Genomic DNA, 23,473 nt, shown 5'->3' on the forward strand with positions numbered 1-23,473 from the left:
GTAAGTGACAGGATCTTTACTCTGCTTTCATAGTCCTTTCTCACTGCTACTAAATAAACATGTTTTTTTCCCCTTCAGATGCAGCAACATTTTTAGCTTAGCATGTCCAGTATTGCTGTTATCGATGTTCCTTTTTCAATTTATGAGGATACAATTTGTAATTATCAGCATTCCAACAAGTCCTGGTCAACCTGTAATTGTGCATGCCGTTTTCCAGCCATAGAATAAGTTAGGAGTCTTAAATGTTTTTCAGGGCAAGGACTAGGGCTGTCAAAATTGCTCAAAAATGACGTTCGAATATTCCCTCTAAAAAACACACGAATATTCGAACTAGGGATGTCAACGATTAATCGACGATCGATTAATTGTCGATAATACATTTAATCGATACAACTTATCGATCATCGATTAAGCAGGTCTTCATGCGCGTGGGCGCTGCTCAACCGCGAAACATGTAAAGCGAGCGCGCCGGAGTTATGTTTGGGACCATTTTACACCTTCATCATGACTATAAGTTTGCGTGTGCATTCGCAGGCTTTTGTTTTGTGCAAATGTAAGTTGTAATACTGTTTATTTTCTGTAGGCCTATCTATATCTGACTGATCTCATATTGGATGCATTTGGTTAAGAATTAACTCTGTAGTAAAGCTTCAGCGCGCGCAGCTCAAACGGCAGTGCACGACTAATAATGACTATTGGGACTGTAATATTACATAACATTATAAAGAGAACAATATTGTAATAAAACATTGTGAATTATTTGGGTTTAGTTGCCGTGTCGCGTTGCTCCAGGAAGAGCGCGTCCACAACATGAGTAGTTCTGAATGAATGGGACGTAACTTAGTTCAAGTTCACTTGTGCATGAATTTGCGTCATTTTGTGCAGATATAATTTGTAATATTATGTTTATTTTGAATATATCTGATTAATCTCATATAGGATGCGTTTCTTTTAGATAAATAACGTGCTAGCAAAGTGCTCCAGTTTAACGGTAGCAGATTCATTCAGCGCGTGCAGTTGTTCCAGGAAGAGCGCGTCCACAACAGTCACACATTCTAAGCGCATATGAGGCGGCGTTGGTGACATGTTGTATTAGTAGTTATATTTGATTATTAAATAATTAATTTAATTATCAATCACATCGAAACATTTTACAATCCTACTAGCCCTTTATTTATATTTAAAACCATTCTAATTGATTTGGTGAGGAACAGCGTTTTGAGCAGCATTTGCAGACCCTGTCATGCTGTCATAGCCACTGCAGTAGACGCATATCGCAGTATTAAGGCTAACGATTAATCGATTAATTGATCGTTAATTTAAACGACGATCGATCATGGGAATTTGTGAAAATTGACATCCCTAATTCGAACTATTCGAACAATTTTGTCAATGCGCATTACGCATCCTGCATTACGTCAATAACAGGACAAATTAATACAAAGAGACATACATAACTACTTGTATAGGTAATTAATTTAAGTTTAAACATATTTGACAATTACCAACACAAAACCAAGTAAATAAACTAATGGCCAAGACCTCACTCTCGCTCACTCGCAGGCACTCTCTCTCTCTCTCTCGCGCTCACGCTCTCTCTGCGCATAACGGTTTAAATGAACAACAATAAGCACATGTTGAGTGCTGATCAAGAGTTTTGTGCAAGCAATTTAAGGTCGCGACTCTTGTCCCAAATATAGCAGGCTTCATTCAGTGATTGAAACAAATTTATTAATATTAATTGAAGTTTTACAGTATAGAACCGACATTGAAAGCTCCGAGCGAGCTGTGCTGTGGTAAACATGGAACTTTTTTGTTTAACGTTAAATAAAATGAGGTACACAATTCCGAGAAATGTGACAACAAAGAACTTTTACCCTGAGGTTCATCAAAAATAAAGTGCTATTAAAAAAGAAAAAGGCTACTTACATTATTGGTGCTTGTATTAAAAAAGGAAAAACTGACAATTTATTCCATTGTCTTTTAGTGCACTGTCAACTTTCAGCAGTGACGCTGTGCTAGACAGTGCGACTCGTGTGACCTGTCCCTCAGGCAGCGCGCGCGCCCACTCGCAAAGCAGACAGCCGCGCCTCTGCTTCCGCGGGCGTGTTTTTCCATATTCGAAATTCACATTCGAATATTAATTTTCACGTTCGAATTTCTGTTTTTTAAAACTATTCGAATATATATTCGAATTTAGAATATTCGTTGACAGCCCTAGCAAGGACCCCTTAGGGCCGTTCGCATATCGCGTCTTATGCACGCTCAAGTTCGTTATTTCAAATGTAGGCACAGGGGGCGTTCTTTACTGAATACATCTCAACTTTTCAGAATGCCGCAAGCACACCGCAGGTCATGTAACAACTAGAGGTGTAACGATTTGTTTTAACAACGATTCGATTCGCGATTCATGGTTGTCGATACGATTCAAGGACGATATTGGTTCATTTAAAACGATACGATCCGAAACGATTCAGTGACCTGAAATCGATTCAGTGACTTTTTAGCCAAAAATTCTTGTAAGGGAATCAGGTATCAATTAATTATGGATATAAACAAACAAGTAAACAGCAATTAATGTCAAATGCATTGACCTGAAATCGATTCAGTGACTTTTTAGCCAAAAATTCTTGTAAGGGAATCAGGTATCAATTAATTATGGATATAAACAAACAAGTAAACAGCAATTAATGTCAAATGCATTCACATTTTATTTTAATAAGTAGGACTGAACAATTATGACAAATTATAATTGTCGATTCCCTTGAATTTGTAATTGTGATTATTAATTACGATTATCACAACATTGAATGATGTTTTGAATAGTTTGGCCATGGGACCCACATTTCCCCATGGTCATGAAGCCGCGACCCATGCACCTTTTTAGGAATTATATAGTCTAAGCCTATTATAATACATTTGTTTACACAAAAATTGTTGACACAAGTTCTGTCCCCCTTTACTTAACATAAAAAAAAAAAAAAAAAATTTGTAAGAATGACAAATACTGATAAACAGTAGGCACATTTTTTTTGCTAATACAATCTTGGTATGAGCCACCACAGTCATATAAAAATATACAAAATAACCAGTAAGTGGCATTTTGTTATGGAAACAAACAACAATTAGGCTACCGTGGTGATACACAATACTTAGAAGAGCTGGTAAAGAAACATGAAACTGCTCCTGATAAATAGGAACACACATGACGCACCAATAACGTAATTTATTGGTATTTTACTTTTATTTCTTAACTTACTAATTTACGACGTTGTATGCTCGTATGTCTTTTGCACTTTAGTGAAGTGATACAGCGCGCTCCGCCGCAATTGCGCGTGCAATTGAAGAGTGCGTGCTACTGCAGTATAGCAGCTGAGAGGACAGGAAAGTCCATTTTTCTGAGGTGAGAGACTTTGCGCTGCTTGACTGTTGTCGCGCTGCTGCTGGCGCGTCACGCATGGCGACGACGTCACAGATAGGCAGACTGAATCGAGAAACGTTTAAAGCCTTTATCATTAAAAGTGCAAAGAAAAAACATTCATATAAAGTCTAACGTGCTTAAATCCAATGCGCTATTTCCTAGTATCGATACAATCGATTCATTACCTTTTAAAACGATGTTAGATCGATATATGTCGTCCGGAAGGCCAATTTGCCGATCACAGATCGATGCAGTAGGATCGTAGGAATATAAATCGATACATCGATGTAGTTGATGAATCGTTACACCCCTAGTAACAACCATCAGGTCAGCTTCAGCTTTTCCGTAACAACACCAAAAGCAGCCACACTTTCCACGCATTTTTAGACACGATATGTGAACGGCTCCTTATCTGATAACAAGCCCGTAGGCAGGGGGGGTTCGGGTGGTTCGAACGGCAGACTGGAGCCAATGGAAATGCTTCTCCTTCGGTGCGCGTCTTATTCCTCTGAGAACTTCAAAGCAGACCGCTTGAGGTAAATTATCTGGAATGATTAGTCAGTGTTTCCCACACATAGACTTATTCGTGGCGGTGCGCCACAGAATCAACACCGGCCGCCAAAAATTGCGTTTCGTTATAAAAAATTTTTTTACGCTATTTAAAACACGCAGCAGTTCATTCAGCTGCATTTCCTTTCCCTGCTCTCCCTCCGTCTCTCTCACAAGCGATTTTTTTTTTTTTTTTTGTCTCCCCAAAGCCTTATTTTGATCGGTGAGTGATGTAGATGACTGTGCGCTTGTGACAGGGCGCATATTACTGAAATAACGAGCAGAGAGAGAGAGACCCGGTCGCGCGTGCGCACTCTCACCGTCTTCAAACTATCTTGCTCTCACTCTCGCTCCCTCGCGCATATTAATCAAAATCAATTGAGAATTTCCACGATGATAAAAGATCGGAAGACCGAAGTTTCATGTGGAGCATTCGGGTATTTATTACTGCTGGGTGTTGTGCTAAAAAAAAAAAAAAATGACATTGCCTTATCTTCTCTGAAAAGCGTTCCGCCCATTCAGCTGACATGAAAAACACTTTCAATAAACAAAACAAAACTCTGATGAAATGTTTTCTGTGTTGACAATCTTGTGCGATGTCCTAACTGCCGGGATAATAATAATAATAATAACTTTATTTTGTATAGCGCTTTTAAAAGTCAATTCTCAGAGCGCTTTACATAGTCAATATTAAGGTAGATAAAATAAGCATGAAATACAAACTATTACAAAGCATGCATACAAACAATATTATAAATCTAAAAAACAATTTAAAATCAATAAACAAAACATAGGTTATAGCAAAACCATAAAATATATCACATGGAGAACCACAACAATCACGTTTCACCCAAATGCTTCATTAAAATAATACGTTTTATTTTAATATAATCACACAACGCGTACAAGTCCGCTAATGACACGTCCGATTCGCGAACTAATGACTCCTTTGAACCGATTCAACCAAAACAATCTTTTAGTTTACTGTTTGCGGTAAATGCAGTTGGGTTGTCGAGGTCAAAACTCTAAATAAGATGTGAATCAAATAAACTTACTATAAATAATGTTAAGTCATTTTTACTCTTACACTGAATATTTGGATTTTGTGAAGGTGTGAATAATTTTTTATTAATATTTAATATAATAAAGTTCTGTGTAACAGATTATTAACGGAGATTATTATTATTATAGATTATTATGAACTGTGTATGGACTGACAAAGGTGTTACATGAGGAAGCAATTTGACAACAATGCAGTAAATATTTTAGGTGCATCAAAAAGCGTGCTCGTTATGATACCAGCAGACAAGCTAATCCAGCACAAATTAGTGCATAAAAGGTCACCAAAATGAAATATTTGAACCTCATAATTAAACACAAAAGGAGGAGAAAAACGCACTTTGAAAAAAAGAACCCCCCCTTTCAATAGGCAAGCTACGGACCTGTGATAGATATGGAGCAGAGACCCCCGATTAGGGCTGTGCGATATAGCAAAAAAAATTATCACGATATAAAGTACAAAAGTTTGAATTTAAACCACTGTTTTTTTTTTGTTTTTTTTATCCACATTATTAAGGCAAACAACAAATGATATTAGTTTTAGCAGTCAAAAATTAAATGTAAACAAAAATATCTTCTTTATGTCTTATATTAAGATAAAAAAGTAAGCGTTAAAGAAACTCTTGAACTTAAATAAAATGTTACAAAATGTGTGCAATGTAAAAGTGTAAACGTAGAAGAATCAAGGGGTAGATCTTTGAGGTAGATCAACATCTGTAATAAGTAGGGGTGTAACGGTTCACAAAATTCACGGATCGATACGACACAGTGGTGTCACGGTTAGGTAAATTTTTCGATACAACAAAAAAAGAAATGCCAAAGAAATTTCCTTGATTTAAACAATATATAATTATTAAAAGAGAAATTATTTTAAATAAGTTTAAAAAGAGTTTTCCCTACATCTTGAAACTTTTAATTTTATAAATGGGGGTAATGTATTTGAACGATGAACAAATAATGTTTTGGTCATCACATTACAAATAACATTTAAATATGATAATATTTGAGTTTTGAAGTGCTGGAAAAAGATGTGTGACGTACTTGAAAGCATTTTACTATTCCTGTCAAACTTCCATGGTTACAGTGAGTGTTACTACAGTAAAGCCATAGCCTATACAATGAATGTTGCTGATCTGTGGACTTAAAGCCTATAACTAGTTCATTCATGGCACAATGTTTCTCCTGGTTTCCACGTCAGCGCTGTTTGATCCGTTAATAACGGAGAAGTGTGAATGCTTCTCACTAGATCTTGCAGCGATGTTATTACTTCAGTGGCGAATTCAAATGCTTTCTGTACCGGATCTCTTAGAGCTGTGTAGTAACAGTGTCGCTTGATCAAGATCGGCTCACGCTGCGCTCACTGACATTGATGGTCCAAACTGATAAACAGTCCGTGAAGCACAAAATAACGCAGTTTCGTTCCGCTTTCATTGCGCTTGCCATTTGATGTTGGGCAACGTTGTGGTGGTCGCGCGTGCATTTCAATGAAAATATTGAGCGCCATATCGAAAATTTTTCATATCGTTACCGACAATGGTGTACCGTCGATAAATACCGATACCGTTTTATCGCCCAGCCCTACCCCCGATACAAATTGTCAAAAAGAGCTACATATTTAAGGGTCATGAAAGCCTGAAACATTTCTTGAGATGTTAACAGATATGTACAAGATGCACATCAATGAAAACAACAAAAACACATTATTATTTAGAGAAAAGTGGCTTCTTTTTTTGAGCTATTTCATTCTTCCGGTTTAAAAAGCAAAGTTGATTCTCTGTATTATTCATGAGAATAAACTTAATTTAATGCAATCACTGCGATGTATTATGCATGATCGCATTACAGCGGAGAATGCAAATGTCACACAAGATCGTTACAGTTAGGGATGTCAATTTACACAAATTCCCATGATCAATCATCTTTTAAATTAACGGTCGATTAATCGTTAAGTTAGCCTTAATACTGCAATATGTGTCTGCTGCAGTGGCATTTAGCCCAGGGGTTTTCAACTGGTTCTGTGCCAGGGACCACCATTCTGACTAACAAGTAATCGGCGGCCCACTATTGTGTGTGTCTGTGTGTGTAGTGTGTGGATTCCTTTGTCAGATAGCACAGTCAGACGTCGAATTGAGGAAATGGCATAATTTTTTATTTTATTTTTTCATGTCATTTTGTGTACTGAACCTATTCACGGCTCCATCAACAGTTCATGCCAAATCGCTATATTTCCTTGTTTAAAATGTACTGCAAGATGCAGTTTCTTTCCAAATCACGATAAGCGCCAAACCTATTTTTAGCCTAAACGCGATACATCCTCTCGACTAGGGATGTCCCGATCAGGTTTTTTTGCCCTCGAGTCCGAGTCATTTGATTGAGTATCTGCCGATACCGAGTCCCGATCCGATACTTCTATAATACATAAAAAAAGAATAAAGAAGAGCTAAAAAACAGATCCAGGATGTTCCTTATTTTTTATTTAATTCACCTTATTTTTACATTCAACAACTCTGTTAACAAACAGAGCACTTCTGTGAGGTAGCTTGAACAATCAAGTAATAAATAACATAAATTCAACAACACTTTTGGACTTTAGTGCAACAGTAAATATAAAAAAAAGTCTAATATATAAACAAATAGCACCTCAACTTAAAATACCCGGCAGGAATGTAAACAAATAAAATATAAAAGTGCTACAGTGTTTGCAAAGCCAGTAATGTGCTTTTAGGAACTGCACTCGCCGGTTTTACACTGCATGCGTTAGCAGAGCGTGCAGCGCGTATTTTTTTCGGCGCCCATGTTAACAGATTAGAGCGTTCACACCGCACGCAGAAGCGGCGCGGCAGTGCGTAGCAGAGCAGAGCAGCAGTGCCGCGATCGTTTCGGCGCCGAGTCTATTTTTGCTGCGCCGCTTACGCTGAATTAAAGTGACAATGCATTGATCATGGCCAAAATACACCGCAGTTTTATCCAAAAAGTGCATTGATGATATCTATTGTGTTTTAAACAGTCAATCAAATGACCAACAGGCAGCAATTTAAAAAGAAAACAAATGTCCAAAAACAAACTTGTTGCCAGAACAATAAAAACAAAGATGATAAGTTATATAAATGAAATTATGAATAAAATAAGCTTCTTGACAAGTCTTTTCTCTTAAATGTATTTGAAAACGAAAGAAAGCAATGCCAACTTATCCATTATAGAGTAGGCTACTCTGTCTGTACACACGCCGCGGTTCAGCCGCGCGTGACAAACGCTGCCAGTGTGAAAGCAAAACGCGCGTGTCCTGCTCCTGCTCACCATACGCACTGCTCCTGCGCTGCTTACGCTCTGCTCGCGTGCAGTGTGAAACCGGCGTAACTCTGTGCCACCGCATAACTATAGATGTGTTAAAAAATAATGAGAATATATATACATATATATCCGAGTCCTGATCGGGAGGTAACGTCCGATTCCGATCGAGTCTGAAAACACGTGATCGGGCCCGATTTCCGATCACGTGATCGGATCGGGACATCCCTACTCTCGACTAATCAGAATTCTCTCTCACACCCTTAAATCACTCACGCGTATCGCGCCAGACGCTCAATCTGCCTCATTCGCGCGACCGCGCCGCGCTAAACGCCTCATTCGCGCTGCAGGACCTCCAGATGCGCGTAAACGCGTCTTTACATTGACTTGACATGAAAATCACTTGCGCCAGACGCTCTATTCGCGTTTGGTGTGAACGCTACTCACTCACTCACTCACTCACACAAGGTCATGTTGTGATTTGTTTTATGTAAAGCAGACAATGGTTCTACTTTTTATGGGTTCGACACTTTACTGAATGCCAATGTATTTATTACTGACTGACTTGCCTTTTTTTGAAGACAAACTTTTTTTTATGGAAAAAAAGTGTTTTTAATAGTGAAATTACGTAGGCTGGAATGCATGTCACGGACCACATGCAATGCCGCCACGGACCACCAGGGGGCCGCAGACCACCGGTTGAAAACCCCTGATTTAGCCAACAGCATGGCGGTGTGCAAATGCTGCTCAAAACGCTGTTCCTCACCAAATGAATGCGAGTGGTTTTTAGTCTGAATAAAGGGCTAGCAGTATTGTAAAATGAGTCGATGTGATTGATCATTTAATTAAATTACTTATTTAATAATCAAATATGACGACTAATACAACTGTCACAACAGCCTCATTTGTGCCTGCTTGTCATAATGTCTAACTCCTGTTGTGGGCGTGCTGAAACATGACAACTAAACCCAATGAATTCACAACGATTTATTAAAATGTTCTCATTATAATGTTATGTAACATGACAGTCCCAATCATAGTTATTATAAGCAGAGCATTGCTGTATGAACACTGTAAACTGAAACCCTTTGCAACGGGTTAACCGTTGGATGGAAGGCGCATCCAATATGAGATTAATTGGATATATACAAAATAAACATATTACGAATTATATCTGCTCAAACTGACGCAAGCAACACGCATGCGCATGACCTTGCTTAATCGACAATAGATAACTTATTCGATTAAATTATTATATTATTATTATAATAATTACGATCATCGATTAATCGTTAACATCCCACAGTGTTGTTCGTTCACCTCTAATGGTTTAGCTTTGCGTTCGAACACATGTCATAACAGGGTTTCCGTTGTCCGGTAATTGCCGGACATTGGCCGGAAAAAAAATGAAATGTCCGACAAAATTAAATCTCTCCGGTCAAATTGTCAGATTAAAATTACTTAATAATCCCGCCCCCCTAACACAATCTGAATTTGAGAATAAGCCTAAAATGTATAAAACAAAAATACACCAACCTTTGGCTATGTTATAAAGGAACAGGCTCTACCGTTTGAAAGTTATTAAACAACATCGCATGCTGCATTTCAAATAAAGCGCACGCCTAAAACGGCTGTAATATAGACCTAAACAACGAACGAATGAGTGAGACGTTTCAAATATGGCCAGGCCCAGGCAGACTAGCCGTAAAAGCTTTTTTCAGAGGCCAGACGCGACGGACGATGGTGAATCAGGAACACCTGAAGCCTCAGATGTCCAGACAGCTCCACCACCACCGGAGAAAAAGCAGAATCGGATCAAGACGAAGCAGCGAAGTCGCCTTGCGGAGAACAAGGTTACGCGGCTTATGCGCATTGCAAGTTGTGGAGAGACACTAGCCGCGTTTCCATTAGGCTACCCTTCAAATTGCGCAAATTGAAATTGCGAATTAAAAATATGCACAATGGAAACACGTTAATTTCGCAAAAACTCCCGTTTATCGCAAGAACGTTCTTATGCTCGCATGAGGTGGTTTTTCAGGCAATTCGAAAAAGGAATATTTCGCAAAACTGCAATGGAAACAGTTTTTGCGCATTTGCAGTCACCTGACTTAGAAGACGCGGTGTGTTAATAGCTACGCAAATAATAATAATTTTATATTATTTTATTATAGGCTATTATAACATTTAATAAGCTATATTTAGAAGATGCTTTTATGCAAAAAAGGAACAAAGCTGAGTGTGGAGCGCGCACTGCATGGCACGGAGGCGCGGGCGTGACCACTTGCATTTTCCTATTAACAGTGGAAACAACTTAAAATACTCTATCATTTCTGGTCATACAGAAAATAATAATACATTATTCTCAACTACTTTTATTTGTGTAAACTCACAATAACAAGAAAACGTTGTGCTTTTGTAAAATAAAATAAAACAATCAGACGCACTTTCATGATCTCCATAAACTGGAGCGCGAGAACTGAAACAAAATATAGCCTATGTAGACTAAAGCTTGAAATGTCCACTTTAAAACGAACAAATTCGAATCGAAAGCTAATACCTTCTGATTATGTACCAAATCCGTATGAAAGGTGCATTTCTCTCTAAAAGCGCATCTGCTTAACAGCGGAGATGGAGATGTGATTTTAGCCGACACTTAGAAAACAATAGTTTATTCATAATATTAATGGCTCTTCTCATTCAGCACTGCGGGAAAAACATCAATTCCAGGTTCTAATTTGGCCTTTGAAAACCAGTAAAATCGACATGTTTTTCATATTAATTTGTGAATATTTTAAATGTTTAATAAAGGGGCAAAAAGGCATAAACAAAAATCAGAAAATGCGTCGGTATTTACTTTTTTTGCGCAGCAGTTTGTGTAGCCAGTTCAAATTAAAATTTTGGTGTTCAACTTTGCGTTTTAAAAAGACAACAACCGTTAATTTTTCGTTTTTCAATTACGGGTTAAAAAAGGAAAAACGAATGGACAAAAGTAGCCTACATGGATCGTTTGGACAGAATACGAGACAGAGTTCTTTATTAAATTCATAAAAGAAACAATAATTAGCCTATAGGAATACTGGATTCTAAATCTCAAATAAATGCCACAATCAAAACCTCGGAGCAGAAATGAGGGCGAAACACCCAGAAACTCCTTATGTGTCGTTCGCAGTACAAGGGTCTTTCCCTGCCATTAATGCTTGGATAACACGCCACGTCTCCTTCCATTAATCATAATAATAATGTCTAATGCGGTGGCTGTGATATTATATAAACCAACGTCTGTTGCCGTGATTTTTTAAATGACTTATCGTGAGAGAAAAAAGGACGTTTAGTCGTATATAACATCGGTTAATGGAAACGCCGTCATTTCGCAATAGTTTTTTATCGATATTTAGATAATAGCGCAAAACATTTGCGCAAATCTGTAATGGAAATGCGGCTATTTACACCGCGAGATATTCAGATATTTTATGTGGGGAAGGGGGATTGGTTTGTTAAACTATGAATGTGAAACCATAGTAAAAACAATTGGCGTTGATTGACGCCAATCGGACATTCATGTTTTTTTTCCGTCTATTTGAAAGTTAGGCTAATAAACATGTTGCATTCTATACGGCCTGATTATGTCATTTTTTTTAAGTTACATAGCCTGCCTCCAGTTTTCCTCAACTTGACTAATTAAGAGGCAATATTTGACCGGCATATCATCAAAATGTCCGGAAAACGAAATCTCTGCCGGTCACTTTGACCGGCACCATTTTTTTCTAGCGGAAACTCTGTGTCATAAGTGTATCAGTACAATAGCACAAAAGTGTTGTTTGAATTTTCCACGTGATGTGGTCAGAGCTGGAGTTTGACCACCAAAAGCATGGAAAATATGACTTTAACAATATTTAATATGTAGCCTAACAACAACATGCGGTTTATCAACACTCGCAACACAGATCACAGTTCATATCCAGAACGGAGCAAGTGTGCTTCCAAGTTTTTATGGACATAAAAATGCCTTCTTGCAACGATGTAATTTCAGTGCTGATGTCCTGAAGTTTAGATTTTTTATTTTTTTTGCATATAAGAAATATGATTGTAATGTAATATGAATGTAATATTACTTATGGATATTATCTATAATTTGTATGACCTTTTCTCTTATAGGATCTGGTAACTGAACTCCAGATGCAGTCCATTTTCACAGACATTGGGAAGCTGAATTTAAATGAGCCAGCCCACAGTTATGTGCTCCCGTTTGCACAGGGAACACAGTCGACCTCTCCGTCCACATCTGCCGCCTGGATCAGTCATCAAGGGGAAGCTCTCTTTGCTCTTGCCTCACCGTCAGGCAGCATTATTATAGTCACGTTACCTCCTCACGATCAAGATGGTTTGTATCTATCTATAGTGATCTTTATCTGTCTAAAGCTGCTTTCACACTTCCAACGACATGGTGACAAAGCAACATGATCCCATTAATTACAACGGAGAGCTGGCGATTTCCTGTGACAGTTGGCGACAGGAAGTAGTCGTATCCAGCGTCACAAAGTTGAGATTTAACTTTGTGCAAATGAAGGGCGGCTTTCATGAGCAACAACTAGTAGGAGTGAAGTTGTGAATGTCATCCATAAGTGTTATTAGGCAACCAGTAGTGGGAACACCCACTAGCAAAGTCGCTGGGAGTGTGAACGCAGCTGTATACATTGATACATAGTTTGTGGATCACTAAAGTAAAAAATATATATATATTGCAAAGTTGTAAAGTATTACATATCATAAATATTCATGTTTGTTTAAGTTGTAGTTTCTTAATTTCCAATTGTGATATGCCAAGGGGGCATATAGAATATCTGAGTCTAATAATTGGTAAATTACTGGAAAATAATGGGGGGATGGGATGAGGAGGATGGAGGTCTAAGTGTTGATCAAGTTTCTTTTCCGAAGACTTGGATTAAACCACTTGATTCATGTGGATTACTATGTCTTTGTACGTTTTTACATTTTTAGAAAAACATAATTCTAGAATATTAAAAATATTTTCATTTTTGTGTTCTGAAGATGAACTCTAAAGTCTTATGGGTTAACATTAATGTGCAGATACCTGTGTTTTACTAAATCATGATTCCTCTCTCTGTTACAAAAAGGGACCGTGTCAATCCTGGAGTTAAAACAGAGTTCAATGATGCAGCGGTTGGCCGGCTGGATGCCTACTGCTATCAGGTACATTATTTCTTTTGCATACAATTTAAATGTTAATTGAATCACACACAATACAAAACAGAGCAGAAACTTTTTCAACGGATGATCCCATTCACAGGGGAGATCAGAGCACGTCTGATGTAGCCGTCAGCCTGGCTGTCCACCAGCTAGAGGACGACACGTTTGTATTCGCGCTGTGTCAAGATCATAAGCTGCGGATGTGGTCATTTAAGGTCAGTTTGGCTCCTGGTTATCCATGCATCCAACTTCATTCTCGGATCAAGATGTAATTACTGTGTCTTTAAATGTCAGCAACTATGTTTAACATGAAATCTGTTCGCGTTTGACTCCTTTTATCTAGTTTCATGCCAATCACATTGATTTATAAATTGTCTCTCAGCATCAGATGTGTCTGTTGGTGACTGATATGCTGGAGTATATGCCCGTGGGTCGTGAGGATGTGAAGGTTTCTCCAGCACATGCTCATAAGCTCCGACTCTTCTTCTCCTCATCCATCGGTCTGTGTCTCGCCGTCTACCTCGCAGTTCCCAAACGCAGTCAGTTCTGTGTGCTGCAGCTGGTGGCCAATGAGAACAATCGCTATAGCCTGGATCACATCTCAACTCTATTCTCATCACAGGTAGAGTTCAGTACAGTAAACGTTGAATCCTTTATATGATTACTGATGGAATTGTACTTAAAATGATATGTGTTTGTGTGAAACAGGAGACAGTAGTGGATTTTGTCTTGACGGCGACTGATATTTGGGCTGTTTGGCTGGATAATGACAACCAGACTGTGGTGAAGTACATCAGTTTTGAGCAGTGAGTAAAGCAGAGTGAAATAGCCCACTTAATCTATGAACTAAAGTGGAAATGAAGCAGTCAAGTTAACTTTATTTAAATGGATTTCCAATCTAATCAAATATATAACAAACACAATAAATGTGAGATAATTAGAGAGACACTTAAAGTCAGACAGTGGAGGACTGATAGTAAAGGACAGAGACAGTGAAAAATGGAAACTGGAAAGCCACAGTGCATCAGAAGACAAAAGGGAGGCCACTATTGCATTGCTTTTACATAGTTAAAGCAAAGGACAAAAGAGTCCGTTTTCAAAAACTGCTGCTGAAACGGAGATACTTTTCAGCATGGAACGATACACATTCAAACTCAAGTCCCACTGTCTCAAGATTTCCATATTTATCCTTGGCTATACAATTATGTTGCCAAAATTACTTTTTGCCAAATATTAATCTGTTAATATTAATGGACCAGAGCTTAAATAGTTTTATTTTTTAACTAACAACTAAAAAAAGATTTATAAATACTAACAAATATATCTGATGTGTTCTATGACAGTGTAAACAGGGAAAAAAACGCATGCATTCGGATATTTCGAGATCGGTTTCAGGCCTCATTCATATGTGGAAATAAATCAGATATGTGTCATGTAAACAGGCAGATTGGATTTTCTGAGGCATTAGGCAACGTCTCCGCGGTTTAATGACGAGAGAAACCCCGACGTGCATCTGCAAAGGGACGGATGGCCCGACGAAACTTTGTGTCGTCGTAGGAGAGGAATGTGAAAAAACGTTGACGCAACATATTGTTGTACACAACAAAATTTCGGACCCACTGCTCCTCCTTAAAGCCAATATTTAAACACAATATGCTCCCACCAGTCCTGAGATCTCTCTCACACACAATAACTGAAGCATATGTGCAATGATGGCACTTTTCGTCCTCCTCCGCCTAAAAATCATGGTGATGTTTGGCGAACTTCGCATATATCGCAGAGCTAGCATCAAGCATATTTCGCGTCCGCCCATCTGTGAAAGAGAATTAAACCCTTTAAGCATGCGCGATGTTTCAGATAGTATGGCAGTAAACACATGAATCGGATATGGGTCACAGTTGAAAGAACGTGTAAAAGGATGGTAAAAAAAATCGGATAAAGGTAACAAATCAGAATTGGGCATCAAGACCTGCAGTGTAAACGAGGCTAGACTTACAGTAAGAGCGAGTGTTGCCATCTTCAGTTCCCTGTGAGCGTTTAAAAAACGCAAATATTTTTGTCTGGTTTTCATCTGGTTGACACAACATATGTCCCGCCGCGCGCTCTGTCCGCTAGTGCTCATCTGTATGTGACGCAAGTGTTTGTTTGTGTGTGAGTGTGCGCGCGTGCGCACTCATTGGGATAATTGTAAACGCACAAACACAGACAGAAAAGACATGCCATCGTGGAAATAAGATAAATAACATATTACTTAAGGTCTATTTAGTTTGTTTAATAAAATAACAAATTGTAATCTGGCGCTATAAAGAAAATCAAATCAAATTTACTTGACCTTCAAGGGGGGCGGGGCGAGCCATTAGGAGGGTGGGGTGCCCCCCTTATATAATGGTAGGGGAAACACTGAGTTTACTAAATGTTAGCTTGACACTTCATTTTCACTTTAAACAGTCAAATCCCATACTGAATGCCGCTGAAAAATAGGTCTCAAACACTGAGAGAAAACATTGACCAGTCCTAACAAGGCCACATTTTAACACTCTGGGGTCTTAACAACGTGTCCTAACTACACGCGACGCCACGACACGCTATGAAAGGTATGTTTTCCATGTAGTCAGAGTTTTTGTCCTAACCAGGCGCCACGGCGACACTCCACGATTCTATTTTAGAAACGGTTTCTATTTTTCTGCGACGTCGCGCTGTAACAACAAACACAAAGTGTGGCAATCATAATCTCAGGTACTGTTTGTGCTTTATTTGATGTTAAAAGCGTGAAATGTGGCTGAATATCATTTAGTGCTCTAGCTTTGTAGCTGTAAAAGCAACAATGGATATAATTCACCTCAGATCTTGAAATTAAACAAATGGAAGCAAGAACGTTAAAACTGTGAACAAACAAGTGTATTATTTGACAAAGATTGTTTAAGTAACTCAGTAGCCTATGTATTTTTTAAATGGTATAATATTTGTGAATTTTATTATGTAGCTACTTATCCATTTTCTTGCGAGTGCCGTCAAGATTACTCTCTTGTGCTGTGCACTCGCCGCGAGACTCCGCCCACACGCTGTTCTGATTGGTTGTGATTTTTGATTGACGTTGTGGCGTCTCAGTCACGTCGCGTCTAGTGTGGACAGTCACGCCTGGCCGATGCCCATGTTTATGCAAATGAATTCCGTTAAGCGCGACGCGACTATCCAATAGAAGTAGAGTATATGGAGACGGAGGGAAGTCTCTCGCAGGTCCTCTGTTCTAATACGCTACATTTCCCGCTCGGTCAAAACCACGCCCATAGCGACAGTCGTGTCGGACAAGTGGATCAGCACAGTGCCTGTCGCTGGAATCTTATCGCGTCGCGTGTAGTTAGGACACGGTGTAAGGTGTTTTGGGGATCCTTGAGATGTTTTGACATTTGTGCTTTTTTCAGTTGCTTATAAACATATTAATGGCAAAGGTATAATTACACTCTATTTAGCACAAACAGGGCTACCATAATATGTGAGCAATGTGTGTACGTGTTTGTATTTTTGAGAGAATGTTTATGCATGGTTTTTGAAAAAACTAAAAATTTAAGTTTCTGAAATAAGGCCAAAAAACACATAATAAATGTGTCCACAAGACTTTTGAATAATTTGAATAATTTAATGAGAAGGTTTATATTGACCTATTAAGATGTTACTTACATCTACCTTGTGAATATATGTTTTGCTATTTTATTAAACAGTTTTCACACATAAATCAACAACAATTACAATTTTAACAATATTTCAAGTGTAATCGTTCTTTTTTTTTTAAAGTATACATTGATTTTATCATACGTATTTCAAAGTTAAGGATTCATTAGTTCGAATATTGGAACAAACACTAATAACATCTTAGTTGATAATTCAATATACCTACTTTATTTTTAACAAAACATCACATACTATATATTTAACATATAAGCAGAAATTGGCAAACAAAAGCTTATTTGATGTGACAGTAGTCTTTTTACAGTAAAAACTTTATAATCTGTCCAAAACTCAACGAAATCTTGTCCAAACATTCATATTTCGTCTAACATATAGTTTTTATGATATATTTGCATATACATGTTAATTTGCAGTTTAATACGTTGCTTATACAAAGATTTTTTTTCAACATATTTCAGTCGATTTTTACTCATCTCAGTATAGCAATATAGTTTGTTAAAAGCTAAACTAGTAGATGTGTTCATGTAAAAATAACATGTTTACTAATGTAAGTGCAAGTGTTAACGAAAGGCACAGATGCGCGCTGTTGTTTACAGCTGTAGTAAACATCTGTGCCATTCATTTATTCACACAGACACGCGATTCATATTCAAACAGTCTTTTTCCGTTTACCGACACTATTGCATATCACGATTAGAACAAAGCACTTAAGAATAAAAAACTTACGACAGTCCTCTGCAGAGCCGAATTATCCATAAGGGCACTTGGGCCAGTGCCCAGGGGCACCAACCATTCACAACCACTAGGGGGGCACCACATGACAAAAGCTTTAAAAATATTTTTCGTAAATTGTTATATTAACTTTAAATTCTTGAAAGACCATACATAATTCGTTTATTAACAATAATAATAATAATAAATTATAAATAAATAAAGATTACATGACCACTATCACTCCCCCCCTCCCTCCCCAATCTGTCAGTTGAGTTGGTCCACAACAAGTACGCGCAAGTACGTTTTTTTTTTTTTTACGGCTACAGAAAATGAATCTAAATCCAAAATGGACAGATGTCAGTTGAGTGGTTTTGCAGTTGTTTTATATGTGTTAAAGATTTTATTTTGGATGTGTTCATTGTGATTATATTGGCTGGGTTTATAAAAGTTTATAAAATTGAAATGATCGCTTGGTGCATTTGGAAACAAATCTTGTCTATTTCTAAATGTAATCGCGTGCATCGCTGATGATTATACTGTCCGTGTGTTGAAAAAAACTTTGATTAAACACACTCACAACCAAAGCGGAGACGTTACAGCGTTGCCAGGGCACTGAGCGGAGTTTTGCCGCTGTAGTGGACACGCACCGTTACTGCTAATGTTAGCCTACTAGGCGTCGGCGATGACCGCCAGGCGAATGAGTATATTCTTCTTGGGGGAGACAGGAGCGAGGAAGACTCGGGTGAGGAAGAGGACATTAATGAATGTTTTTTGGGCAAACGTGAATTGACGCTGAATTGATGTACATTTTGAATTGAGACATTTGAATATAGTGCTCACTGGGCAGTGAGCACTATATTCAAATGTCTCAATTCAAAATGTCTCAACTTCAAATGTCTCAATTCAAAATGTCTCAACTTCATTAATGTTCTCTTCCTCACCCGAGTCTTCCTCGCTCCTGTCTCCCCCAAGAAGAATATCCTCATTCGTCTGGCGGTCATCGCCGACGCCTAGGCTAACATTAGCAGTAACGGTGCGTGTCCACTACAGCGGCAAAACTCCGCTCAGTGCACTGGCAACGCTGTAACGTCTCCGCTTTGGTTGCGAGTGTGTTTAATCGAAGTTTTTTTCAACACACGGACAGTATAATCATACTTTGAGGTATAGTGCCCAGGGGCACCACACTGTCTTAATACGGCCCTGGTCCTCTGAATAGCTGGATCCGTTGCTCCTTGATGTGAAACTAAATTATTCCCAAGGATTATTCCTCACAGCGAAGCAAGACGACATAAAGTGCACTAGTCTGATTAAACTCGTGGTGTTTTTTATCCAGCTGATGTGGGCGTTGACATGTTTGCATGGTTCGCTTCAGATCATTTGCGTTTGAATAGCGCGTGGTCACATTAAAACTTAATGAGCTATAATGAGCTAAGATGAGAATGACTGACATCTCTCTCTTTCATACAGATTACATAAACTGAGAATATTTGTTTTTTATATAAATTGCTTCATCTAAAAGAAGAGAATTCAAGCTTCATGCCTGTGTGTCTGTCTGCCTGTTCGACTGAGTATTCGCTGAGTTAGTTCATTTTCGGACGCGTTTTAGAATGGACTTCACTGACAGAGAGAATACAGAACTCGCATCATGTTTATTTTTCTTTATTTGGCAAAAAGCACAACAATTTGTTTTTATTGTGAGTATACACAAAAAAAAATAGACACTTAACAGGATCGAATGATGTATAACACTTTTATGTAAGATCAAAATCAACAGAGTATTTTCAGTCTCTTTTGCACTGATAAGAAAAAAAGCGAGCAGATCACGCCGGTGTGATTGCCGACCCCAGAGGGTTAAGGTCTGGGTAGATTAGATGGTAAGCAAACAATCAGTTATCGTAATCAATGTGTTGGATGCAGGAGAAATGTGCAGCAATAAAGATCTGAGCGACTTTGACAAGGGCCAAAAAATGCAAAGGCTACTGGGTCAGAGTATCTCTGAAACGGCGAGGCTTGTGGGTTGCTCCCGGTCAGCAGTGGTGAGAAATTAGTGGTCCGAGGAGGGGACAAACACAAACCGGAGACGGGATGTTGGGCACCCAAGGCTCATCGATGCTCAAGAAGGGGAAGGTCTACTGTGGCACAAGTCATACAAAGTTTTAATGTTGGTTATGGGAGAAATGTCACAACACACAGTGCATCACATTCTGTTGTGTATGGGGCTGCGTAGCCGCAGACCAATCTGAGTGCCTAAGATGAACTCTGTCCATCGCCAAAAAGCGGCTACAATGAGCACGTGAGCGTCAGAACTGGACCTTGGAGCAGTGGCAGAAGGTCGTCTGGTCCGATAAGTCTCGTTTTCTTTTACATCACGTGGACGGCCGTGTGCATGTGCAGCGTTTACCTGCAGCGTTTACCAGTGACAGCAACAGGATACACCGTTGATGACAAGCTGGTGGAGGGAGTATGATGCTCTGGTCAATGTTCTGCTGGGAAACCCTGTGTCCAGCCATTCATGTGGACGTAAATTTGACATGTGCCACCTTCCTAAACATTGTTGCAGACCAGGAACACCCCAATAATGACAACAGTGTTCCCTGGTAGAAGTGCCTCTTTCAGCAGGATAAAGCATCCTGACACACTGCACACATTGATTAGGAATGTTTTTAGGAACATGATGAAAAGTTCAAGGTGTTGCACTGGCCTAGAGATCTCAATCCACTTGAGCATCTGTGGGGATGTGCTGGATCAACAAGTTCGATTCACGGTGCAACCTACAGGACTTAAAGGATCTGCTGCTAACGTCTTGGTGCCAGATATCACAGGACATGTTTCCCTTTTAAATTATTGTCTCTCATAATCAGTAGTATAAAGCCACTTTTACACAGCGCGATGATCCCATCTCAATACTGAGATGTCATGTTTCGCAACTGAAAAGCTATTATTTTACTGAAAGTCACTTGTATAATTTTCTGTTTTTATAGAGTGTGTGTCTGTCTCTACAGTATGTGTGTGCAATTATATGGGAGAGCGGGAGAAAACGTCTCAGTGTGGACGGAAGGCCAAATCTGAGAGAAAAAGATGCGTTTTTTCTAATGAAACTAGTGTGGACAAGGCCTATGTATTGTACAGATATAACCCAAACACTTCACGAACAATGGAGAATCCTTGTCATTTGCATCTCATATAAACTAATTGAGAATAAAATATCAGAATAAGAAAATGAAATCAGCCTAATTAAATTGGAGCAAAAGGTATATTAAAGTCAGAAGGACATAAATAAGCAACACCTTCGCTACATTTATAGAAGTAACTTAAGGTTTACTGTCCCCTCCCTTTTACCGCCTTTGCCCCCAAACCCTTCTCTCATGTAAAATAAATGTGTTGGATGGATATCTGGGCTGGATGTGGTGTCTCTGGCTGGGGAGCAAACCGGTGCACACCATGGTCCAAGCCACAGATTACCAACAAAAAAAAGGGGGCAACCAAACGTGACTTTTGTTCTGTCAGGTCACAATCAGACTAGATGAGCTTGGTTTGGAGGTGCCTGTTCTGATGCCCCAGCGTACTTTGTGGAGGAAGCGAAACATAGAGGCTTAACTGCGGGGTTTGGGTGTCACTGGCGGTGGCGGTGGGGGGGTCTATTGGTTGTGCTCACTGGCAGTGGTAGAGCGGCTCCCAGGCCTAGAGAATAGTGTATATCTACAATAATTCGATTGACTGGTCTAAATGTATTATTATTATTATTATTATTATTAATTAGTGCTGCTGTCACTACTCCTACTATTATTATCATGAATATTATTGTTGTTACTACTACTACCACTACTACTACTACTACTACTACTATTATTGTTATTATTATTAGTATGAATACTACTTCTGCTACAACTCTATTACTATTACTATGATTGTCTCAAATTGCCTCTTAACTTTATCACTAAAATATCCCATTGCTTAAACTTACCAATGTACCTGCATACATCACTATATCGATATATTTATATTTAGCTGTTTTTTTTTGTTCTGTTTGTCTCTCTCTTCTGTGTATATATGTCATTGATTTTTTACCTTGTATAAGCTGCTATGTTTCTTTAACTTGCAATAAAAAAAAAATATTGGTTTGAATAGTTCCATTGACACAGTACTTTACAACTGTTGCCACCCACTGGTGTCTTATGCAGACAGATGCCATCACAAACGGCACACTTCATACACACTTGTCTTGTGGACTTAACAATGGCCTCCACGTGTCCGTGAAGTCCACAAATGGTGTTCCATTTATCATTTTTAAATTCCTTTACGGCCGATATGTGCCCTCGATGCGCCCTTTTGCCGAACTTTTTGCAAGATAATATAAAATTAGTCTCTGGTGTAATAATAAAAAGACTGATTTTAGTAATGTAATGTTGGCACTTGTATTGTATACCATTTAATGTTTGTTTAACATGGATGGGAATATATGGAAATTCTATGCAGATGAAGTTATGCATGGTGGAACTAGGCATTGTAAGCTCCATATATGGTTATTTCAGGGAGTAGACTGGGTGGTGATGAATGTACAGACAGTTTTCCACTCAGGAATTTTTGTGCAGGCTATGTTATATCTATGCTTTTATAAATCTGAAAGCTTATCTGTGCAAAGTTTTATACATTTTATACAATATTTCACTAAAGTGGGTTGTTTCATGGAGATGAGAGTAGTTCAATTAAGTCACAAAAAAAAAAAATGCAATTCCCCCACAATATATATAAATAAATATTTTCTGCTTTTGTCTGACTTTGCTACTTATGTTTTAAAATGTAGTAACACAACCAGCATGTGGAACCAGGTGTTTGTCCAGCCATCACCAGAGGAGGAAGTTCAGATTGGTGAAGACCAAGACCCACGGGTAAGTGTATCTGGTTCTAATGTGAACTCTGAAACTGGTGACATATATTGTATCATTTTTGAGTTCCCTAACACGTTGTTGTTTTTAAACAGGAAATCTATCTTGATGTACTTTTTTCACCACTGCGCTTCACAGCCTCAGCCATCATTAAAGCTCTACAGGTACAAATTTACCTTAATGGGTCGTAGAGCAAGGGGTATTCAATTAAAGTTCCCAGAGGCCATCTCCTTTAAATAGCAAATATCAGAAAAAGCAAGGTCCTCAAATACTGTTTTGGGAGTTCAATTAATAAATAAGCAGTTTGCATTACAGGAAAAGTTATTGTACAGTTTTTAACCACAACCGACACATCAGAGAGCACAGCTCACTCAAATGTTGGTGCCTGAGCCTCATTTTCATCTGATCACTCCACAACAAGCAGCAACTTACATGCTGATACAAACCTCCATTCCACCATGTGAACAGAAATGTGTTTATACTTATATTTATTAAGAAGAGTTGATTCTTTTCTGCCAGATTTACAAACGAGGTACAGAGCGATATTCTGACTTATCATGGGAGGAGCTGAAGAAAGAGGTCACTGTCGCAGTGGAAAATGAGGTAAGGTGGTGCTGTTTTCCCCTTTGTTCATTTATTTTGTTACCAGCAACATTTTTAT

General features: G+C 38.6%; 1 protein-coding gene and 1 long non-coding RNA gene across 3 annotated transcripts in view; both read left to right on the forward strand.

Annotated features, from left to right (window-relative positions):
* Nucleotides 1-23,473, forward strand: part of nup160 (nucleoporin 160) — a 129,873-nt gene that overhangs the window by 21,461 nt on the left and 84,939 nt on the right. For both annotated transcript variants that reach the window (XM_082160408.1, XM_082160409.1), the window contains exons 4-11: nt 12,473-12,698; nt 13,453-13,528; nt 13,626-13,740; nt 13,908-14,147; nt 14,234-14,331; nt 22,731-22,815; nt 22,908-22,976; nt 23,332-23,415. In XM_082160408.1, the coding sequence (XP_082016534.1) occupies nt 12,473-12,698; nt 13,453-13,528; nt 13,626-13,740; nt 13,908-14,147; nt 14,234-14,331; nt 22,731-22,815; nt 22,908-22,976; nt 23,332-23,415 (993 nt within the window). The remainder of the gene's footprint in view (nt 1-12,472; nt 12,699-13,452; nt 13,529-13,625; nt 13,741-13,907; nt 14,148-14,233; nt 14,332-22,730; nt 22,816-22,907; nt 22,977-23,331; nt 23,416-23,473) is intronic.
* LOC309491133 lies at nt 7-7,173 on the forward strand. The gene is made up of 3 exons (XR_014202926.1): nt 7-269; nt 2,236-2,563; nt 2,678-7,173. It is a non-coding gene; the product is annotated as an uncharacterized lncRNA (long non-coding RNA).

Source organism: Leuciscus leuciscus (genome assembly GCF_965113295.1).
Source record: "Leuciscus leuciscus genome assembly, chromosome: 25".
NCBI classification, from domain to species: domain Eukaryota; kingdom Metazoa; phylum Chordata; class Actinopteri; order Cypriniformes; family Leuciscidae; genus Leuciscus; species Leuciscus leuciscus.